Genomic DNA, 23,065 nt, shown 5'->3' with positions numbered 1-23,065 from the left:
CTGCTGACAATGGAGGCCTGACTCCCAGTGGGCGTCTTGCTGTAATCAAGACTGAGCTGCAGCAGTTGGCCCAACTCCATCCTGCCCAGTTGGGGCTGGCCCGGGACTTGGGGTACACTTGCCCAGGGAGGGCAGGTCGGGAACCTGCCCAGCGTGTTTCTCCTCCACTGAGACAGTTATGTGCCTCAGTCCTACCATTCCCCTGACAGTGGGGACAGAGGAAGGAATGGTAGCTCCCTCCCCCTACCACAGCCCTAAGTAGTCCCTTCATTCCACAAATATTTCCTGAGGGTCTGGGGCTAAGTACACAATGATGAACAGAGGCAGGGGCCCTGCCCTATTGGAGCCTACAATTTAGTGGGAAGACAAATATTAAATAATAATAGCTACCTCTGTTCTAATTAGGTGCCAGGAGCTCTTCAAAGTACTTTATGTGATTTAGCCCATTTAATACTCACAACCCTGCGAGGTAGATACTATTATTCTTCTCAGTTTTCAGATAAGGTACTGAAGCACAGAAAGATTAAGTGACTTGCCCAACATCACACAGCTGGTCAATGAATTGCGCATACATCCAAGCAGGCAGTCTGACATCAGAATTCACTCTTTAGACAACCACATTCTAGCTCTACTGCCTCTCATAGCAGTAAATATATCATTACAAATTGTGATGGGTGCCATAAAATAAAAATACAGGGTGTGCTGAAAGAAAATGGGGATATTTTCTCCTTCCTTCCACTTGCTCTTCCAGCCCACAACTGCACAAAACGTTTCTAATCATTCCCACTTCATCCCTGCCGTTACTAGCCTGAGAGAACACTATCTTATCTCCAAGGTTGGAGTGCAGGAAGGCAAAGTTCCACCTGCATCCTTGGCTCTGGCCTGGTCTCCCTGAACAAACCGTGCCTGAAGGGTTTTATCTAATAATGGCCCTGATGCTTACACAAGTCTAGACTATCAGCTTCCAGAGGGAAGGCTGCTGAAAGCACTGGCTCTGCACAGGCTGGGGGCGCCGCCCGCGTGTGCGGTCTGACGCCGACTTTTTGACCTTGGCCTCTTCTACACGTCGTATGAGCCGGTCTGGGGGCTAAAGACTGCTAGAAAACTCCGTGGTCCAGACCGCTACATATTCCCAAAACACATACATAGCACGCACATTCCGAGCCCTTGCAGGGTCTGCCCTGGGACAAACCCACAGGTCGCGAGGCTTTCGGCTCCCTCGGGGTGGCCCGGGGCTGGGACCCCCGCTCCTCTCTGCTCCCCTCTGCTCCCCTGAGCGCGCGGCCAGACCCGGGCGGCTCCCGGGGCGGGGCGGAGCCGGCGACAGAAGGCCCCTCCCCGGAGGCGGTCCGGGGGCCGGGCGGGGGGCCGGCGGGACTGGGGGCGGGGCAGGCGGGCGGGCGCGGGGGTGTCCCTCCCTCCCTCGCTCTCCCCGGTAAAGTCTCGCGGTGCTGCCGGGCTCAGCCCCGTCTCCTCCTCTTGCTCCCTCAGCCGGGCGGCGGTGACTGTGCACCGACGTCGGCGCGGGCTGCACCGCCGCGTCCGCCCGCCCGCCAGCATGGCCACCACAGCCACCTGCACCCGCTTCACCGACGACTACCAGCTCTTCGAGGAGCTCGGCAAGTACGGCCCTCACTCCGCCTGCCGCGGTCCCCCACCCTGTCCCCGCCGCCCGGGCGCTATGCGGCTCCTCGCCCCGCCCCCCGGCCCTGCACCGGCCGCTGCAGCGCCCCCTCGGCCCGCCCCACCCCCAGCCTTTCCCGCCTGCCGCCTCCGGGGCCCCCTGGTCCCCAGCTCTCTGCCCCGCAGCCCCCTCCGCGCCCTGCAGCAGCTGCCCAGGCTGCTGCACACCGCGCTGTCGCGGGGACTGCAGCCCCCGGACCGCTCCTCTGAGCCCTCCAGCCCCGCCCCTCCCTCATCCATCAGGCGCCCCCCATTCTGACCCCGCCTGCTCGCCGCGCCCCCTCCTCACCCTACTCAGGAGCTCACTCAGCACCCTGTCTCAGGTCCCACGCGTCTGGCACTCAGGACCCTCCCTGGCCCTGCGGCTCCAACCCCGCTGCGGTGCCTGAGTGTGGGGGGGGATGTTTGGTGCCCGGCCCCGCCCCCCGCTAGTGATGCTTCCAGGATCCCAGCCCCGCTTCTGGGCAGTGCTGCAGCACCCCCTTATCCCCTCCCCCTATCCCTGCAGTGGTCCCGGGAGCCGCGCGCCGCAGCCGCAGCATCCCCCTCCCCTCTGCACTGAGCTGGCCGCTGCAGCAGCCCCGGCCCCCCCCCCACCCCCACCCGCGGCGCCGAGCCCGGCCACTGCAGCCCCCGCCCTGCCCGCCCCCCTAGACGTTTCCAGAGCTAGAGAGTGCGAGCTCCCATTTGGGGGGAAAGTAGTGGAAAATAGCATAGGGTTGGGGAGCTATTGATGTCTGAGATCCTCTCTTTCCGTGCTGTCAGTTGAGCCGGGATGCAGTGGGATGAAGCCAGTTGTGGGGGCTCACTTTCCTCATCTTCCCCTATGATTGAGGGAGATTTCCCTCTCCGGATTATACCTTCTGTCTAATCTTCCCTTCCCCTACCCTCAACTATTCCCGCTGAGAGAAGGGCAGGGTCTCTGTCCCTTCTCCTGGTTCTCCTGGTTGGGACTGCAGAGCTGTCTGTGAGATGCAGCAGGTGTGTGTTTTAAGCATTGCCCACCAGCTCCTGATGTACAGCCTGAGGTTGGGGTGTTGCTTTGTCCAGTGACTAGATGTGGGAGTAGGATGTGGTGGTCCTCCATCACATCTGTTCAGTGTCATGCAGTGGCCTCATCCTTCTGCCCCACGTTGGATGGCGATGGTCACTATGCTGGTGTGTGTGATTTTGACTAAAGGGATGGTAATGCGATCATCGCTGTTCTCAGACCCGAAGTGTGTCTGTGTCACTCTGCTCTGCTCCGTGTCCCAGTTCTTTCCCCCTTCTCCCTCCAGGGGTGCTTTCTCTGTGGTCCGCAGGTGTGTGAAGAAAACCTCCACGCAAGAGTATGCAGCAAAAATCATCAATACCAAGAAGTTATCTGCCCGGGGTGAGTGTTCCCCCATCTTGGCCTCTCATTAGATTGCCTCGAAGGGCTATAGCTTCTGAAGATGTTCCAGGGATTAGGAGTTGTGCATTTTAGCCCCTGCAGAAGAATTGAGATTTCAGGGTTGGTTGACTTGGAAGCCAGGCAAGGAGTTGCATGGGGAACCAGAAGTGCTCAGGTAGAAAAGAATGAGAAAGATGTAAGACATGGAGATAGCTATGAGAAGGAATGGTCCCTGAAGGCTCAAGGGAGTTTGGTTTTTAAGGGAAGAGGAGATGTGGGGAGTGGTGGTAGCATGGAATGGGGAGCTCTAAATTTGGAGTCTCTGTGTTGGGGGTAGTGGTAGCCACCCCAGGCCTGTCCTATTCCCTGTGCCCCAGTGGTGACTTAGGATGGAAATGCAGTAAGTGAACAGCTCTGACAAATCCAGCCTCCCCCTGCCCACCAGGCGGCAGAACAGACTCCCAAGGGAAGGGAATCTGTAAACATCAGGGGAGGCTGCTACTGGCGAGGGCTTCTCGGGAACAAATCCTGCCAGATGAACTTGATTGCTTTTTTGATCAAATTACAAAGTTGGTGGTGCAGCAGCAGATGCAGCCTGTCCTGGGGAGAGGGTGATGCCTCATGGTCTGGAAATCTCAATTGCCTGGCCCGGGTGGGAGCAGCATTGTGTCCAGATCTGAGGATTGTGAAGGCCCAGGCCTTGGAGCCTGCTTTGTGAGATCCTCCCAAGTACCTGAGGCCAGGAGGGTGAGGCCCTGTCTTTCACACCTCAAACCTACACTCCCTGAACCTTGTATTGGGTGCTTGCCAAACTCACCTCATCTGATAGGTATAGACCCAGCAATGTGTGAAGTGCTATGTGAACAGGTCTAGTGAGTACAGAGGTAATGTGGATGGATCGTCATCGAGGGCGACAAAGGTTATTAGACTCAGAGAAAGGAATTAGTATGGGGCAATGGGATGCCACAAATATATTAGGAGCCAGGACAAACACCCTGGGGAAGGTGAGGACTGTGGTTAATAGTGACCCAGGCGTCTCTGGGGTAAGAGATACAGTAAATGTCCCTCAGCATCAGAGAAGCTGTTAAATTCCACAGAGATGACAGTGGGCTTCTGTTATGTGTACAGTTGTTCTGGGACCTGTTTACCAAGGCTGTGTCTGCCTCCTGGCTGGGAGGGCTTCTCTTTATCCCCCAAAACAGAGCTTGTCTTACTGTCTCCTTCCCAGCTTCCACTTCTTGCCATTCCTCTAATTGGCTATGAAGTTGACTTATTTGTTTGTTTTCTTTCTGGGTACCTTGAGTCGGAGGCGATGGTTGCCATAGAGATATGTGGGCAGTCAGATGCCCTCCTCCCCTGGGGTAGGGGATGACACAGTGGGCTGGGCTCTTTGGCAGACATCCTCTGGCCAAGGGTGCAGGGTGCAGGCAGAGACGACAGTTCTAGAGTGGATACCTCCCTGTGCCCACGCAGCATAGCCCTGGTGCATCAGAAATGGGGCTGGTGTCTGGTGTCTCCAGTTAGTGATGCAATGCTTAGCGTTCCTCATCTCACCAGTGTCCTCTGACCCAGGGGTAAGGGAGGGAGGGACTCTAGGAACCAAACTCTAGGATGTGAAGATAGCTGTTGTGGTGACTTTGTGGAGCTGCCTGCCTTTGGTTGTCATTTCCTTCTCCTTTCCTACCCACCTGAACTTTCCTGACCTGTGTCATCATGTTCTATTCCCTTCCTCACCTCCTTTCAACCTTGTCTTGGTTTTCTGACTGACATCTTTCTTTCCCTGCCCAAACTGGATGAGGTTTGGTTTCTCTTTGATTTTTTTTTTCCTCAAGAAAAGGATTCTTGTGTAAGATCATATGCTTCAGACATCAACTCCCCCTCTCTCGAGATGGTTATGCCAAGACTGGGGCTCTGTTGTATGGCTTGCGTGCCAGGTTAACTTAGGGACAGAGACCTGGTCCTGGCTGATAGGCACAGGTGCCAACAAGACGGGTCAGGAATCTGTCGGTGCCAGTACCGTTTGGAGGTGGGAGAGTGGGAGGGTGTTGTCTTGGAGATGGAGGGACCAAGCTGGGGGCTGTGCTGTAGGTGTGGGCACAGGGGATGTGAGCTTGTGGAGAGTTGGGCCAGGGTGCCCACTAGGCTGGTGCCCATGGGGTTAGGGAGTGAAGGCCGTGGCTTCCCTGCAGCCTCTCAGTTTACGCTGTATATTTTATAAAGGTGCAGCAGCTGGGGCTGGGTTTCACTCGTCACTGTCTGTCTGTCTAGGGCTCCGCAGGTGTTGGATTTCTGTGTCTGGGAATGTGGTGGGCCCACTGGAGTCATCCATGAGGGTCCGAAGGGGCTTGCTCTGTTTGCTGAGTCTCTCTGCCTTTTCCTTTCTTGTTTGTGATTTTCTGTGCTGTAAGTCGAAAGGAAAGAAAAGGGTATCAAGCTGCTTCTCCTTGGCATCCATGGTGAAGTGTTCAGGAGGCATGGGGAGAGATCACCTGGTCTTATGGGGGATCTGATCTGGATGGGAATCCTTCTTTTGCTCTGTTGTTTCTTGTCATTGCGGCTTCAGAGGCCCATGTTCATAGCCGTGTTACAAGGTAGGGCGTGCGTGTGCCTGTGCATTGAGCACCGTCTTTGTCTGCTGGCCTGTCTACATAAAGTCACTGGAAGTCACATAACGTCACTCCCTTTGCTTGGAACAGTGATAGGTGTGGAGTTGGGGCTCTGAAGGGAGCCTGTGGTTCCAAGCTTAGCTCTCCACTAGGCTGAAGGAGGCATTTAAAATAGGCTTGGATGCAGGAGCTAGTGGGCCAGGTGATGGCAATGATAAGTCGTTATTTTAAGATTTAAGAGCACCCCCCAAGGAGCCTGAGCCCTTATGTCTTTTTTTATTTTTAAATCTTCATATTCCCTTCTTATCTTTATTCATATGCATATAGATTTTCACCTCGTGGAGCCTAACATTTTATATCCTGCTCTCTTGCTTACATCCAAAGCATTTCCCCATATTGCTATAGTTGAAGGGCAAATGGTCCTTTCTTCTTCTGTAGTTTAGGATTTATCCTTGGAACAGTTAGCATTATAAGAAATCTCTGTATTTATTTATCTCTGGTATCCATTTATCTGGATTCCAGTTGCTTTTACTACAGTGGATACTTGGCCTTACTAAGAGATGCTACCAGAAACAGTATTTTGAAATCTGTTACAGCACTTGCTATGTCTATTTATTTAGTCTGTATACCCCCTACCCCCGTGAAGAAATTTCTATTGAGGCTAAATGTAAGCAAGCTTTCCTCTTCCTGAGGACCTGTGAAGTGAGGGTAGGAACCATATCTATTTCTTCACTTCTGTGCAGGCAGGGCCCAACAAAGTGCCTGACACATACCTAGCCTATACATGTTGAATGAATGGATTCAAAGGACCACATAACCGGTCATGGTTGCTTCTTGGCTTTGGCTGTCAGGAAACTCGGAGCCAAGTTGTAGAAACCCTTGTACCTTGTGGCTGGCTTGGGTTCCCCCTTTGTGAATCCATGGAGCCAAGCTGTAAGCCTGACATGACTGTTGGAGAGGACACATGAAGTTATAGACCGTGCTTGGGGCATATATGGTAGGTGGGCGATGTAGGAAGATAGTGTAGCTTATGATTCTTTCTTCCCTTCAGAAATGACCTTATAGGGCAATGTTGGGACTTCCTCTCAGCCACAATTTTCAATTTTAGTATGTGTAAGGATCACCTGAGTACTGGTTAAAAAATACAGATTCCTAGTCTCCATCCACAGAAGGTCTGGGGTTGGGTCCCAGAATCTAAATTTTATACAGGTGCCCTAATGAATTTCATGCAGGTGGTCCCTCAGCCATGCTTTAAGAAATGCCATCTAAAATCAGTAACAGCATCAACAATCACTCTTGCCACATTCTCCGAGATTACCAGACAAACCTTGGCCCAGCCTTTTCTAGGTGGCATCTCTGCCTGTATGTGGCCATCTGTGCACATGGGCTTTTCTGTGATTAGGGGCCTCCTTCTGAGCCCCCAGATTGAGGTGTCAGTCTGTGTCCAAGCCTGTGGCAAGCTGAGTGGTTGAGATTGTGGCATGTTGGCCACCAGAAGGGCAAAGGCTGTCCCTTTCTGGGTCCAGCTGGCCCTGGGGACTGAAATAGGATCCCCCTGGGTGGTGCCAGCTGTAAGTCCCCACCCCCTTAGTGTTGGCCTGAGTAGCCCCCATGACATTTGTGTCCCCTGTGGTATCTCCAAATGAGACTTTCCTGTTAAGGATCTGGGTGAAGTGAGGGGAGGCAGAGAGGGGAGGGTGAAGCAGCAGTGCGGGAGGGGTAGAAGGAAGAGAGATCTATGCAGCACTGGAATGCCAGGACTCTGCGACTTGAGGAAGCATTTAAGGAGGTTGTATGCAGAACTGTGTTTTCCTCCTGAAGATAATAGGCCAGTCAGTTTCTGTTGACAGAGAGATGGGCATCCTGTATATAAGTGACTGAGCTCCACTGACTCGTCCCCCTAAGTGGATGAGAAAACAGCCTGGAGGTCCCTTCTCTGTGCCAAGGCTTATGCTGGGCCGGTTTTGTCATACAGTCACGCTGTGAGCTATGTGGCTTAGTTCATACAACACTGGCCTGTCACCCTGCCATCCTGTCCACCTTCCCAGGGTGACTTCGGGTGCTGGCCTCATGGGGTGGGGATGGAGGTTGGAAGGTGGCCCCATCCTTGATCTCTTCTGCTGCTTGCCCTGGTCTCTTGTCAGAAGCTGTGTTCCAAGCTTTGAGGCTATGCTGAAACCCTAGAGGTGAGTGGCTGACCCCATTCTCTGGTGAGGCTACAGGCAGGGAAGGGGAGGTGTGGGTATGATGGGCTCCCGTCCCCATCTCTGTGCTCGCTCTCTGGACAGCCTTGGCAGGCCAACAAGGGCCTGATCCCATGGGTGCCAAAAGGGTGATGACAGGAAGAGATGGGCACTTTGCACCTCTTGAGTGCCTCTCAGCAGAGGCCTTTGTCATCTGCCCAGGGCCAAAAAGATCTGCCCCAGGGCCAGTGGGGAAACCAAGGCACAGAAGGTTGGTTTGTTTCTTTTGAGCTGTAGGTATGCCAGTGATTTTGCTAGTGCTCAGACCCCAGCATCCTCAAGCAGTGTGGTCTTCACTTGGCTCCTCCCTTTAAACCAGATTCTGGGCATTTTGTTCCTGTGATGAATGTTGATATATCATCCCCACACCTCCATCTAGGCCCAGAGCTCTAAGCCCAGTGGAGCAAATCCCTCCGTTCTGCTGGCTGAGGCCTCGCTCTCATCTGTACCCCCCCTCTCTGGGTACAGACCCTTTGTGGTGGGGACATTTCCAGCCACTCCCCACCAACACCGTCTCTGCTTCCTGGGTCCTATCAGCAGCGGCAACAGCTTCCCATCTGCTCCCCTCTTTTCTCCTCTCTCTCTTCCCCTCCCCCCCCCCCCCCCCCCCCACCGCTTGCTGCTGCCCTGGGAGGAGCTATTTTTAGGGGCTGCTTCCTGGGATGTTTTACTTGGGGCTGGTTACCATGAAGGAAATGTCACCAAAACAGTGGGCAAAGGCTGCAGGCACCCAGAGCCGTGCCGGGGGCATGGAGAACTCAGCGGCTGACCCTGTTCTGGCCCTGAGAGCATCCAGAGTGTCCAGAGGCAGAGCCCTGCCTTCTTGGACCTTGCTAGTGACCCCATGGGTATTTTCTCCACCCAAGCTGGTTTGGAAGACCTTTGCTATGGAACAACTTCTTGGTTCCTCTCTCCTTTCCCTCCTTAGTTAAAGCTTCTCTTATCTTACGACACAAAGGCCAAAGTAGGGCTTGGCTTTTTGTGTCACCTGGTTAAACCTGCTTGAGTTAGGACTGAAGAGAAAGGGAGAATACCAGATTAAGGGACAGAACCTTGGAGGTTCACATGAGCACATTTCAGGGCCTATCCCACTGTACTCATAGCCCTCAGCTGGTCCCGGGTGTGTGAGTGTGAAGGAATTGGAAGCCATGACCCCTGCTCTTACATGGTGGATGGACTTTGCTCTTAATTGGAGACTCTTTGCACCTTTAGAGTGAGATTCAAACAGGAAGGGATGTGGCATCACAGTGTCAGGATGAGGTCAATGGGATTGTGACTTGGGATTCCCACTGGTCAGTGCCCAAGGCCAGGGACTGTTAATAAGCAGCTGGAAATGCGGATAATGACACCAGATCCCTCTGGTGCCCTTGTTTCTTCTCCTCCAGGTGATGCCCCAGAGGCCAGACGGAGGTCTGTGCTGCTTAGTAAGGAAGAGGAGGGCACTCAGGAGGGCAGCAAGAGGAGACATTCCACTTGAAGCATCTGAAATTGGGCTTTATGAAACTGTAGGAATCTTCTCATCATTCATGTTGGGATCATAGGCACAGACCCTTGAAATACCCTTTGAAAAGTCAAAGATGTCATTGGGATTGGAACTTGGAGAGTGTCCTCATAGCCAGAGCAGGGCTCTGTGTCCTTTCCATGATAGAGGGTTGTGTATTTAGGTGGCAATAGGATCTTATGTGAAACTAGTGCCGGCGGGGTGCCTGGTTGGCTCAGTCGGTTAAACGTCCCACTTTGGCTCAGGTCATGATCTCACACGGTTTGTGAGTTCAAGCCCCACATCAGGCCCTGTGCTGACAGCTCAGAGCCTGGAGCCTACTTTGGATTCTGTGTCTCCCTCTCTCTCTGCCCCTCCCCAGCTCACACTCTGTCTTTGCCTCTCTCAAAAATAAATAAACGTTAAAAAAAATCTTTTTTTAAATTAGTGCTGGCACTTGTGGTTATAGAGAAAAGTCGCTAAATCAGTCATATCCCTACAGGGCCATGGAGGATCAATGGCCAGCCTTCCCTGGCCCCTGATCCTGTGATGGAAGGAAAGTGCATTTGGAGTAGGCTTCTCTTTTGGGTTTAGGGGAGAGGTGGTTCTAGAACTCTGCCTCCCCTTTGCCGTATGCTGTCTCCTCACTGCTTCCTCTTTTCTGTCTCGCTTGGCACTGACCCTCTGGTCACTCCTTGCTGCTCTTCCTGTGATCGGTACTTGGCCTGGACCAGGTCTGGACATACTTGGGCAAAAGGCAGGAGAGGCAGAGCCTCCAGGGATGCCTGTTTCTTGGGCCTGGCTCTGTCTGGAGGGGCTGTTGGGGAAGGCCCAAGCAGATCCCTGATAACAGCCACTTCTGCTTTCTGCTCCTGTTGCTACCTCTACTATTGAGGGGGAGAACTTTGCAGAGAGATGTGGTTGGAGCTGGGCTGAAGGTCGGCAGGGGTGCGTCTCTCCATGGCAGCAGCACACAGGCAGGCAGGAAGTGGCCCTGTGCAAAAGCGGGAAGTGGCTGTTGTCAAACAGGAAGGGGGGGCTGGGCCACGTGAGGGGGCGGGGAATAGCCCGCTTGAAAGGTGGGTGGGAAGAGGGTCAGCCTTGGAAGGCCTAGGAATGGTGAGCTCCATGGTCAGTAGGAGGAGGGGTGTATCAAGGGAGAAGGCCACCTTTGTGACAAGAGCACCAGCTGGTGTGTTATCACCTTAGGATGCCCAGCCAGGCCCTTGACCTGCCACTGTGGACCAAGTCAGTTCAGTGGCCTCACCTCTTTTGGGGTTGTGATACTGTGTGTTAGCCAGGACAGCCCTTGCAATTGGGAAAGATGCTCTACATACCATATTTGTTCCTGAAATACCACAGCCTCTGCTAGGGTGGAGCTCTCTGCTTTTTCCCCAGACGTAGACCAGTCCTGGAGGGGACTACAGGCCAGGAACTGTGTGGAGGAAAGAGACAGGAGACAATAGCAGAGAGGCCAGGGTACCGGCTGGCTGTGTATGGTGTGAGGAGGCAGAGAGAGAATGGTTGGCAAAAACCACATGGTTCATTGAGCAGAGCTTCTGCATGGCAGGACGCCACAGCCAACAAAGGTGAGGCTGAGGAAGAGGAGGGATCCTGCAGGCAGTGGCACTTCCTTAGGCTTTCCTCTCTCTGAGAAGCCCCTGTTGCTAACCTTTCACCTGCAGGCTGTAGACACAGGCGGGCCCCACCAAAACAGGAGGGAATACCTCGATGCCCAGGGGGGCTGCAACAGAGCTGAGTCAGAGGGCTCTGCTGGTGTGTTGTGGACTCTCTGGGTGCCCAAGCTGAGAGAGAATGGGTCCAACTCTCTCAGTGTCTCTGGTGATAGCCACGGCTGAGGTTCTCCATGTGCCAGGCACCGTGCCGAGCATTTACCTGATTACCTCATTTAATCTGCAGATATCACTGCCTCTGTTTTCTTTCTTTGTTTTAAGTTTATTCATTTACTGTTTTGAGAGACAGAGTGTGAGCTGGGAAGGGGCAGAGAGAGAGGGAGAGAAAGAATCCCAAGCAGGCTCCACACTGGCAGTGTGTGGATGCAGAGCTGGAATTCACAAACCGCGAGATCATGACCTGAGCCGACATCTAGACTCTGACACTTAACTGTCTGAGCCACCCAGGCGCCCCTGACTGCCTCTGTTTTAGAAGTGAGGACACTCTTTCCCAAGGTATCTATCTGGCTCCTTTTATCACCTCCATTAGGTCCTAATCAAATGTCATTTCCTTGCTGAGGCTTTCCGTGATCATCCTATTTAGATATGTACTATTCCCCTTCCCTGCTTTATTTTTCTACATTGCACTTGCCAAGACATTTAATGTGCCATCTAGTTCTTATTGTCTGTCCCTCCCCCAACCCAGCGCCACTAGAATATCACCTCTATCAAGGCAGGGATTTTTGTCCTGTTTTGTTCACTGCTGTATCTACAGCATTTAGGACAGTGCATGTCACATAGAAGGCCTCAGTAAATATTTTTTTGAATGCATGAATGAGGCTCAGATGAGTTTAATAGCTTACCTGATATAGCAGGGCTTGGACTCAACCCGGAGCTGTCTGGCTCCAGAACTGTTGTGTTCATGGATGGACTGCATGGTTAAGGATCAGAGCAAAGACGAAGGAGTAGCCTGGGGTTCAGAGAAGACATGGGGACTCAGTTTCTTGGAGACAGGGCTGAATTAAGTGGCTAACAAGGACCCTCTGGACGCTGGGAAGCTCCTTCAAGGAGCTGGAAGGATGAATCTGTGTCTCTCCTCCTTCTGAGTCACTGGTAAAGCCAGAGCACCCTTATTTTTAGTGCTGTTGCTCTTGTGGGACTGGAACCATTAGCCAGTAAGAGACTTAAGGGAGGAGATAAACATTGATCTTACAGGCCTTCCCCTTAGCAGCTACCTCCGCATTGCAAGATGCTGTTCCTCTGCACCTGCCTGGGCAGCCATGCCCAAGGGTTGTGGGTTGGAGGGTGGTGAGGTAAGTGGTCAGAGAGAGGGAAGCTTTGGGGCTGGCTAGCTGGGTACTCCCATCCCAATTTCAGGGGCTGAGAGGAAGGTGGGGTAGCCCTGACATCCTTCCAGCCATATCTGGAAAAAGCAAGCCCCCTGCCAACTGGGCTGGGCTAGCACTACTTTCTCAACTAACTCTAGGGTCTGAAAGTCCCTGGGACTGATGGGTCCCAGGTGATGTGGGAGTGTGGGGTTACCTGTGGTTTTCTGGCTGCATCCCGGTTAGAGGTAATGCCAAACCTGAGGATAGAAAGGAGGGCCTGACCCAGATCTTTGGGCAGCTGGGATGGATTAGCCTGGGCAGCAGGAACTAATCTCTGCCTGTCCCCACCTCCTTTTTCCACAAAGCAGAGCTGTTGCTAGAGGGAAAGTTTAGGACAAAACTAGGGGTGATTGGTGAAACAACAATTAGGAATTCCTTTTAGTCTATAATCCCTGCATTATCACAGACTACATTGTCTTGGCAGGCCTGGGTCTGAATCCTAGTTCCTCCCTTTCCAGATGTGTGATCTCTGGCAAGTTATTTAACTTCTCTGGGCTTCAGTGTCATTTTCTGTGAAATGGTGACCGTCATAGCACCTACCTGGTAGGATGGTTGTGGGAGTCATGGCAAGCTCTACAGAGGCTCTTTGCTATTAAGGTAGAGGTAGGGTGGGGAGAAGCCCTTACCAAGGGAGGCAGGAATTGTTTGGCAGATGGAGATGTGAAGGCACCTGCCTGGGCCTGGAGAAGTCGAGGTGAACTGAGCTATGCCCCCACAAAGCCTGGAGTTTTTACGGGTTGCTTTTACTTTTCTTTATCCTGTCATCATAGCATCATGCTGGAGAAAGAGCTCTAGGCTCAGACCACCTGCATCCACTGCCTGCGACCTTGAGCAGGTTCCCTCAACTTTTTAAGCCTCAGTTTCCTCATTTCTTTACTTGTAATGTAATAGAGTTAATCAGATCCTTTACTTCATAGGGGTTTGGTGGGGGTGACATAAGATAATCTATGCCTCTGCCTGGCAAATAGTAAATCCTTAGTAAATAATGGTTGTTACTACTATTGATGCTATTGATAAACCCTTATGAAGCCTCTGTTATGGAAGGAACTCTAGGAAGCATCACTCAAAAAGATCCCACCCTTTAAAGAGCTTGTGACCAAAAGATGGTGGACATAATGTATGATGTGAACATTATAAGAAGTGCAGTGGAAGGTGGGGGGATGGTCAGGGGGAGGAGAAGTCCCATCTACTGAGAGGAATAGGGGAGACTTTGTGTAGGAGGGGGCTGTCTGGCAGAATTCCAGCAGGTGGGGTGGAGAGGGCTTCTAGGCCACCTTGCTTTGCATAGTAGCATCCTCTCTTTCTACTTCCTGGAGCTCTGCCTTCCTATGGAAGGAATTGACCAATGTTGCTTGCTTGCATCTGAGATCTCCTAGATTCTGGTCATTTCACCAAAGCAGAGTAACCCCAGTGCCTGAGTGCGAAGAGGTGAGAGCTCATAGCAGTGTATGGCCAAGCAGATCCTGGGGAGAAGCAGGATTACCGTAATATGGGCCTCATAATAGTGCCAGCCTCATGGAGTTGTTACGAGAATCAGTTAAAAGCTGTTTCTGCCTGGTGTAGAAGTAAGCTCTCAAGAAATGTTAGCTATGATTATTTTATCAAATCATTACCATCTTCATCATCATCTTGGTTGTCAGCAGCATTATGTTTCAGGGATGCTATGAAGATTCAATTAGAGAATATATGTAAAACTCCTAGCACAGTGCCTGGTCATATAGTAGGTGTTCAATAAAACTTAGCTATTATTAGTATTTCTATCAAGAAAGAAATTCTGGACACCCTGGCCCAGTGAAATCCCTGCTATAGTGAAAAGGGTACCAGAGTTTTAGTTGAAGACCTGGATTCAAATCCCAGCTCCACCTGTCACTAACTTAAGGTGCTTTCCTAGAGCATTACTTCATTTGGAAAAAGTGGCCATAATACCTATCCCTGGGATTGCTGTGACTTGCTGCATTAATTCAGCAAATTGTAAAAAGTGCATAGTTGGAAGAGTGTGAATAGCAAGGTGGCCACAAAGAGAATGGATGGTTGATGGTTTTTGTTTCCTCTCTTCTGCTTTTAGATCACCAAAAACTAGAACGTGAGGCCCGGATATGCCGACTTTTGAAACATCCAAACATTGGTAAGTGCTTAGGGTATTTATTGGGCATGTTGTAGAAGGCAGGGAGAACAGAGGTGCACTGCTTTTGTGTATGAAACCACTTCTGCCCCTGGGCCTTGTCCAAGTGGGATAGCAACTGTGTCTTGCTAAGAATTCTGGGGCGTTCTAGTTTAGAGACCTGAGGGTCTCCATCCCTGCAGTGTTATTTCAGGGCTAGGATGTGAGGATTGGAACAGGTTTTGGACTCCCTTTCTTCCCCTTCTCCTTCCGTCTTTGGGCTGAGGTCCAGGATCCTCAGCGTGTGAGGCACTGGGCTAGTAGCCTGCCAGCATCCCTCACCAGGGGCCTTCCACAGCCATCATAAAAGGGTCCGGATTTTGTTTCTGGACTTGAAAGAGTTTTGTTCCTGTTAACGGTGTCATGCACACTCTGGGGGTTTCCATGGTGCTCCCGTTTGTATTCCCCAGAGCCAGGAAAGCAAGCTGCCCACCCGCCTGGCTTCTCTGGAGAAGGGATGGCAGGGGCCACTCTCATGGGGAAGGAGAAAAAATTAAGAGGATTTCTCCCTGCTCCCACCCCAACTTGGGGGACAAGAGCACATTGTTGGTTGTTCTAAAGCCTGAGGAGGTTTGCCTGCCACAACCCACTCCAGCTCAGTTTTATATTGTTCAGCTGAAATAGCCTTTGCCAAAAGCGTTGGCCCTGATTTGGTGCTTCTTGCAGAGGGGACAGAAATTGGGCTGGCTGCAGCATCTGAGCAGAAACCCCAGTCTTGACTTGAGGCAGAGCAGGGAGCATCTCCTAGGTTTTCCCTGAAAGCCCTGAGTCATCACAAAGAACAACACGTGTTCCCTGCTCCTCAGGCATGGCCTAAATATCGGGGCTCCCACAGTGCCCCAGAGGCCTCCCCCTCTGCTCTGTTGGCGGCCGGGGCTGTGAGGTGACATGCCGAAGCTGGATGCTTCCTCCGGAGCTACCCAGCCTCTGGTTTCCCAGACCTCAGGCTGGAATGCTTAATGTGAGCCCTTACATGGGAGAGCCGAGGTCGTACTCCGGCCCAAGGGGGAGAGGAGCAGCTCTGAGGTAACCAGAACTCCAACCATGCAGGGCTTTACAGATCGCAATCAGCAGCTTGGATTACACCTGAAGCAGATTGGCAGAGCCAGTGCTCGACTCTGCTGGTGCAGTGTGCTCCATCGAGCCAGCACCTCTCAGCTGAGGGGTCCTGGGCTTGGAACTACTGGAGCTCCCTGGGTGAGCTCTCCAGTTAGACCCTCACCTGAAAACAGCACAGTTGGGACCAATGTATCACCTTGGGTAGGAGAGAAGAGACAATGAGAGGAATAACTAGACCAGCAATCGCAAATTCAGGCGTGTTTTGTTTGGCCAGCTCAGTGGTCTAAAAATATTTTATTATTTGCCAATATTTAAAAACGAGATTTCACATTTTGAAGAAAAAAAAAATTCTGTTTCCCAGTCTTTCGAATCAGACATTGTGGCTCTCCTGAGCCTCCATCTGCTCGGGCTGGGCAGCGGCTGTCCCTTGAGCCTGCTGGTCACCGTCGTTTGCCACTCTCTGGTACCTCATGTTTGCACTGATTGCCATAGGCTTTTGAGCTTGTGACCTCTAACCTAGAAGTTCCAGAACAGGAAGAAAAAGTATGTTGGTAGCTAAAGCCATCCACAAACACAGAAGCATTTTGATGTTCCAGTCCCAGGTCTCAGGGTCTGAGGACAGCCACTTCCTTTCCTTATGCTACTTGTGACCAACTCATAGAGTAATGATGAACTGTTCTCATGTAGGGAGGAGAATATAGGGTGGGATAAATGAGGCAGGAGGCGGAACCACCTCCTGGTTGACCTGGTTGACCCTAGAAGGGTTGAGGTAAGATGAAGACAATTGAGAAATGACCAGGAAGGGCAAAAATGGGATTCTAGCTGAAAACAGTCATACCCTTCTTTTTATGCATTTCTAGAAATGAAATATATACTTTTGACCTTTTAGACCTTACTGTGGTTTGGTAGCTCTTTCCTTTTTATCTACCTGCCCCCAGCTCTACCTGGAGACCGTCTGCCTCAGCCATCTGCTCTGTTAGGGGGCCAGCGAGACCCAACCCAGGAAAGGCATCCTCACTTCATCAGCATCTGATTGCCTAGAATTGTGCTTCGTGTCATGAATGTTCCCAGATCCTGAGGGATGTTGGTCTGAGGCCTTATTCTGGGGTCAAGAGCAGGGAGAGGGAAGGGTGAGTCAGGACGGTGTCCTGGGAGAGCTGGCTGGCCAGGCTCTCTGGCTTCCGGTGGGAACCAGGGCTGCTAGAGATGTGGTGGAACTGTGGATCCAGGAGGCGGGGGTTGCCATGGATCCTGATCTGGCTTGTGGCGGGAGAGGAGGCAGTTTTGTGCCCTAATTCACTATTCTTCTCCTCTCTTCGCTGCCCCCTCCTTCAGAGCTTTGGCCCTTTTGGCTCCAGCCTCTTTAACTCCATCCCGCAGGGATACAAGTGGACCAGCCTGAGAGTGGTGCAGAGTTGAGGATGCTGAGAACAGAGAGCACATGATCACCCTCTGGTTGCTGTCAGACTCGGAGACCCTTGAATTCAGAAGGATATTTGGTGCAAGGAGCCAGGCATCCCCAGTTTTCCTCCCTAATAGATATTCTATCCCAGAGGTTAAAAGCCTGCTGGAAGAATGAACCCTACTGTAAACTGTGGAGTCTGGGAGACGATGATGTGTCAGTATAGGCTCATGGATGATAACAAATGTGCCTTGCTGGTGGGAGATATTGACAGTAGGGGAGGCCATGAGTGTGTAGGGCAGTTGGTATGTGGATGCTCTCTGTACTTCCTACCCAGTTGTGCTGTGAACCCTAAACTGCTCAAAACAATAAAGTTTATTGATGAAAAAAAAAAAAAGCCTGTTGGTTATGAGGCATTAACTGCAGAAACTAAAACATCTTTGGGAGAGTGGCCAGAGGTGTGGAGTTGAGAGGAGGAGCCAGCAGCAGTACTGTCTAGTCTGAGTGGAATGTGTGCTACCTGTGATCTGCTTGCTCCCTGCTCTAAATTCCTCTAATGAATAGACTCTGTCTTCCTTCGTGCTGAGCTGCCCTGGGAGGTTCAATCACAGTCTAGGATTATGGTTTAGAGCAGCACTACTCAAACTTTCATGTGCTCATGAATCATCGAGGGATCGTGTTAAATTCAGATTCTGATTCAGGAGGTCTGGGGTAGACCTGAGCTTCCTCGTGTGTAGTCTCCAGGGTATGCCCACACTGCTGGTCTGTGAACCATATATGGAGAAGCAAAGTGTATGGCTTTGGTATCATGTCTTCCAGGTTTGAATCTGGGATGTGTTGGTCTGTAGCTGTGACCTGCAGCGAATTATTTAGCCTGCCTGCACCTCCATTTTGTTATCTGTGCCTCTTCGTGGAGTTGTGAGAGGGCTCCGTGAGCAAAGGAGGCCTAGGAAATAAATGGAAGTGATGAAAATGGAGATTCTAGCCCCCAGAAGTGATCTTCCCTAAATCCTCAGCCCCAGCTCAGTTTGCAGATTATTTAAGCCAGGCTGCCATTTACCTTGGACCCAGGGCCATTTAGCTAACAGTAAGTGTAGCAAAAACAGGTGCAAAGAAAAAGAAGAAAACATTGCATCATGACCAAGCAGCTCCTAAATCTCTGCTCCAAGGGGGTTCTTGCCCACCTGCTCCTAGATGGGGAGGGCAGCCAGAGTCTCCCGTCAGTCCCCCGGGAAGCAGGACCTCCTTCCCACTCTGCTATTGCTGCAGACACTTTTAACAGTGACGCTTTTTCCAAGCCAAGATTTGCTTAAAATATGGCATGTTTTGGGGTGGTTTTTAAGGAATTGGAAATAGCCACAGCACTTGGGTTATGGCTTTGTGAGTGCTTGGAGGTACGAAACATCAAGTAAAAGTATTTAGGTGTTTGGGCTGTTTTTTCTTTCCGCAGTTTTTAAAAAGCAGTAATTAGGTTTATATCACTGAAATGCAGTAAATGCTTTATAGTCCTTTTCCAGGTCTTCCCGTCTGTGGACTTAGTCTAGCCCTCCTTGGCCTTCGACCATCTAATTACTGTGGAACGGGCTGGGTGATTATTTTATTCCGTAGCATCCTTTACTTCTACTTCATAGCCCTTAACACAGTAGTGCTTAGTTACATATTTGTGTAAGTGCTGGTTTAACACCCGTCTTCCCCACTGGCCTGGAAGCTCTGCAGTAGCATGGCTGGGTTTCTCTTCCTCACAGCCATATCCATGGCCTGTTCAGCCATGCCTGTTTCAGGGGAGCAGGTCGGAATGGCCGGAGTTAGTGGGGACAGGTTGGAGCTCCTTAGCCTAAGAGGACAGAAAAAGTGACTCCCTCACAGGCAATTCTACAATGTCAAGAATCTTGATGTCAGTTTGTTTTGGTTTCAAGTCTCAGTTCTGCCACTTAGTATGAGCTTGGATGAGTTCCTTTCGGAACCTCAGTCTTCTCGCCTGTCAAATGGGGGTAGTAGAAGTACCTTTCTTAGAGTTCAATAACATAACATATGTGAAGCACTTGGCACAATGTCTAGCACATAGAAACAGCCCAACTAAATATTAGCTGTTATAGCTTGGATCGTTATTATCAAGATTCTGCTAGGGAGGCACTTAGAGTTGTGCAGTCAAGTTTTTCCCTCGTTCTCAGTTCTCCTAATTTTCTTTGCAAGAGAAAAAAAAGTATCTCGTTCAGGTATGGGGACTTGTGCACCTGTCCCTTCTTGTCTCAGTGGTACCTTGCTCTGGGGCACACATCAAAGCCATTCTCTGGGCTGGATTAATTTTCCATTACTGCTCTTCTCTTCTGATTCCCCTCCCCTGCTTCCTCCCACCTGGGCTCTGTGTGTGGCCTTCCTGGAGAAGAGCAAGCGCCAGTGCCTCCATAGCTCAGCATGGGCATGGGTGCCTGTACTTTCTGCCCCATTCTCAGCCCTGCTGTGCTAGTCTAAGAGGCAGGCACAGGGGCCAGGGGCTGGGAGAGGTAGGGCCGGGTGGCAGGACTCCCCTGGGAGCGGTTGTTAGCATCGTACCTGCTGTACTATTAGCTTACTGTCCTGCTACTGTTAGTCACCTCCCTAATGAAGCTGGTCTTTAGCTTCTGGGACAGCTGATTTCCAGGGGATTATTTGTATTACACACTTTAATGCTTTTTAATAGTGCATTTTTAATTAAATGGAAAGTCCTTTTGGAAGCAAGGGAGCAGCAGCTGCAGCAAGACTTTGTGTGCAGCCCCAACTTAGACCAGAGAAGCACAAGTGAGGAGGGGGCTGGCCGGGCTTTGGGGGAGCTCGCTTGAGCACGCCTGGGTTGAATAGCGTGGGAGGGAAGAACGGGTCTGGCTGTAGCTCCTTCCTTCTGTCATCTGGGGGCCTAGAGAAGTATGAGCTTGTTTGCCCAAGTACAGGAGGGAACAGTTGGAGGAGGAGGGATCCTGGTAGTACCACCTGCGTTTGATCCCATTGGTAGATCACAGAGATACTGAGTTTGGGGTAGAACTTTGGGTAACCAGATCAGATCAAATAAAGTAGACGATATGACAGTTGTTGGGCCCTGGATCTGGCTCTGGCAGGTCTGCGTCCTCATTTGTCAACTGAGAAGAACCACAGAGCTGTAGTAATGGCTAAGTGCCTATATTTTGTGTTCTGGCTGATCTTGCTGTGGTGGGAGAGGATGTAGGGAAGCCCCTTGGCCCTGAGGAAAGAGTCTGACACTGGAAATGGAATCTGTCATTTGGGGTGGTTGGCAACATGGAGCCACCAAGGAAGAGACACAATGACTTCTGTGTATCCAAGATCTTCACTGGCTGGTTTGGTGTCAGGCCATTCCTAACGTGCTCTGTGAGTTGCTCCTGAAACCCCCGAGGATTGGCAAGGGTCAGACAGAGGTTCCCCATCAGGAGAGATCAGGTGAGGGAAGGGACGGGAGCAGCTGGGACATTCAGCCAAAGCATCTCCTTGTGTTTGCATTAGAATGGTGCTCAGGGGTTGGCATTTAGGCCACAGGTGGCTTTGTGGGCAGAAGCTTGAAAAGGAGACCTCAGAAGACATTAGATTGGTTTTTTGCCCAGGAGCTCTGGAGGCGGGAAGTGGGAAGGGATTCTGCTTGCCAGCCTTTTCCTGCAGCGGGTGAGTTGCCCTAGTCTGCTCATTGCAGTGGCCTCCTGGACCCGTCTATGCTGCTGTCATAAGTGCGTTCGTGAGTAGTCTCTCTCACAGTCTCCATTGCTCTATGGCCTGGCTGTGTGGGCTACACTGCATCTCTTATAGGAAGCAGTGGTGTAGACCAGTCTTTGGACTCAGAAAGAGCTGGATTTACATCTTGACCTATTATATCTTTGGCCTTTGGTAAGATACAACATCTCTGAGCCTCCAGCGTCCTCATCTGTAGAATGGGAGTGGTTGTCCAGAAGAATAAACTCCTCGGAGGCAGCTGCTATGTCCCTAAATTCCACCATCCAGCACAGAATCTGACACATAGTAGGCACTCAATAAATGCTTGTAGAAATACATAATGTATGCAAAGAGCCTAACCCAAGGCCTGGCATGTAATAAGCACTTTAATAAACAATTATTATTGTCATTGCCTGAGTTTGCATGTTGCCTCCCATGCTTACCATCCATTAGCCCCACTCCACGTGCCTTCCTGCTGGACTCTACCTTTCCAGCTTTTCCCCTTGCCTTTAATTCCCCTTTTCCCATCTACTCCCGTAAAAGAGCTCTCGGGCTCATCCATCTTGTCATTCTTTGTTCCTCTGCGGTCAGCATCCCCAGGTGGTCCTTGCTCTTGCTCTACGTTACACTGTCATGCATCATATCCCAGGACCACCTCCTCTGGGACTAGCACCTCTGGGAAGGTTCCTGCTTTTCTGTCTTATTTCTTAGCCACAAAGCTTCTATCTCTTGCCTACGTTTGAGGCAGTATGAGATGGCAGCCAGAGCACTGGACCTGGGGTCTGGTTGTTTCTCTGTTCTGTGGCTGTGTCACCTGGTCTTGGGGGGTGATGGGCATGTCGCCACTTCTTACTGCCACTCCTTCAGAAGACCGTCCAGTGAGGCTGACAGGCTGGGACAGGGGTGGGATTGCTGAGGAGGAGAGGAGTAGGTTTCCAAGGTTTCTCTCTGTTAATCTCTGTCCCCATCTCCTCTCTTGCAGTGCGCCTCCATGACAGTATTTCTGAAGAAGGGTTTCACTACCTCGTGTTTGACCTGTAAGTTCCACTTTCTGAGGGTGTGGGGGCCTTTCCCTCCAGCTGGCTCAAGATGAAGGCTTGGAAAAAGACCTAAACTGGGTCTTCAGCCTCTGCTGAGAGTCCCTCTCCTTTAGCCAAAAGAAAGGGTTTGAGTTTGAACTTCCTCTAGTAATGGGCAGGTTGCTCAGGGGACCTCATTGCTCACTCAGTATCTCCCCAGGGCTCTGAACCCCCAGATGGCATTACTCTTGCATTTCTGTTCAGCAGCACACCTTGTGCAAATGCTTTTTTCTTGTTTCTTGGTGTGTTGTCCTTAGTGGAGAAATAGAATACAGCTCTTCACATGACCTTAAAAATTCTGGGAAATTGAAGGTGGCTTTTATTAGTCATAAACTGGACTCCAATTGGTCTCTCCTCCACTTTGGTTGTGGTTTAATATCTTAAAAGTGGCTCTTTACCTCCTGGAAATGCCTCTCTGGTATTTTCAGGATTGGGTCTCTGTGTCCTTGGTCTCATTATTCTTCAACTTTAAGAATAGGTGTGTCCTTCTTGGGTAGCTGTGTATCTTAGTATTCATATTGGTCTCAAATAAAGCTATGACTTTCTGAGTAGATTGATTATTTTCTCTTAGATCTCTGTATATTCTTCTTTGCCTGAGTGTTAACTAATCTGTAGGTTATAGAAACAAATGTGCTGGAGAAAAGGAGGGCCCACATTACCCCAAGGTGAAGCCCCATGTCATTGAAGGATCGAGCATGTTCTGGGCTCTCAGATGAAATGCATGTAGAGTTTGGATTTCTTTAAAAGCTGTTCCTTGGTGTGACCTGTTACCTGTTGGATGCTGGTATTGGCCAACTGACCTACCCCCTTTGACTCTCTCTGTCTGTTGGTTGCAGTGTTACCGGTGGGGAGCTGTTTGAAGACATCGTGGCCAGAGAGTACTACAGTGAAGCTGATGCCAGGTGAGATGGGTGCCCTAGAGTTCAGTGTGAGTCTTGGCCACGTTAGGGGGGGCAGGCATTTTGCCTATTTGAATAGTCTTTGGGGAAGATCAGAAGAGCTCTTATCTGGACAGAGATTCTGTAAGCTGGACCTGGGTTGCATTTGATAGGTGATGTTAGAAGTTAAAAGTTCAATACTCCCAGATCCGTGTTTTTGTGAAGCATTTGCAAGTCTCCTTTATCCTTTCACTCTGGAAATACCTTTTCTTTGTACTACTGTGTACTTGCAAGCCTGCCCAAGGGCCCTCCCTACCCTGCTTCTTTCCTTTGACAAATTTTACTGTG

General features: G+C 51.0%; 1 protein-coding gene across 21 annotated transcripts in view; it reads left to right on the top strand.

Moving 5' to 3' along the window:
* The first annotated feature begins 1,411 nt into the window (after positions 1-1,411).
* The window catches only part of CAMK2G (calcium/calmodulin dependent protein kinase II gamma), a 56,188-nt gene continuing 34,534 nt past the window's right edge, over positions 1,412-23,065 (top strand). For 7 of the 21 annotated variants that reach the window (XM_045439650.1, XM_045439660.1, XM_045439645.1 and 4 more), the window contains exons 1-5: positions 1,427-1,623; positions 2,961-3,055; positions 14,511-14,570; positions 21,743-21,797; positions 22,676-22,741. In XM_045439650.1, the coding sequence (XP_045295606.1) occupies positions 1,559-1,623; positions 2,961-3,055; positions 14,511-14,570; positions 21,743-21,797; positions 22,676-22,741 (341 nt within the window). In that variant the 5' untranslated portion in view covers positions 1,427-1,558. Of the gene's footprint in view, positions 1,624-2,960; positions 3,056-14,510; positions 14,571-21,742; positions 21,798-22,675; positions 22,742-23,065 lie in introns of those variants that run through there. The other 14 variants (XM_045439642.1, XM_045439646.1, XM_045439641.1 and 11 more) reach the window with 6 other exon arrangements.

Source organism: Leopardus geoffroyi, chromosome D2 (genome assembly GCF_018350155.1).
Source record: "Leopardus geoffroyi isolate Oge1 chromosome D2, O.geoffroyi_Oge1_pat1.0, whole genome shotgun sequence".
NCBI lineage: Eukaryota > Metazoa > Chordata > Mammalia > Carnivora > Felidae > Leopardus > Leopardus geoffroyi.
Note: the sequence above shows the minus strand (reverse complement) of the source record. Positions and strands in the feature narration are given on the sequence as shown.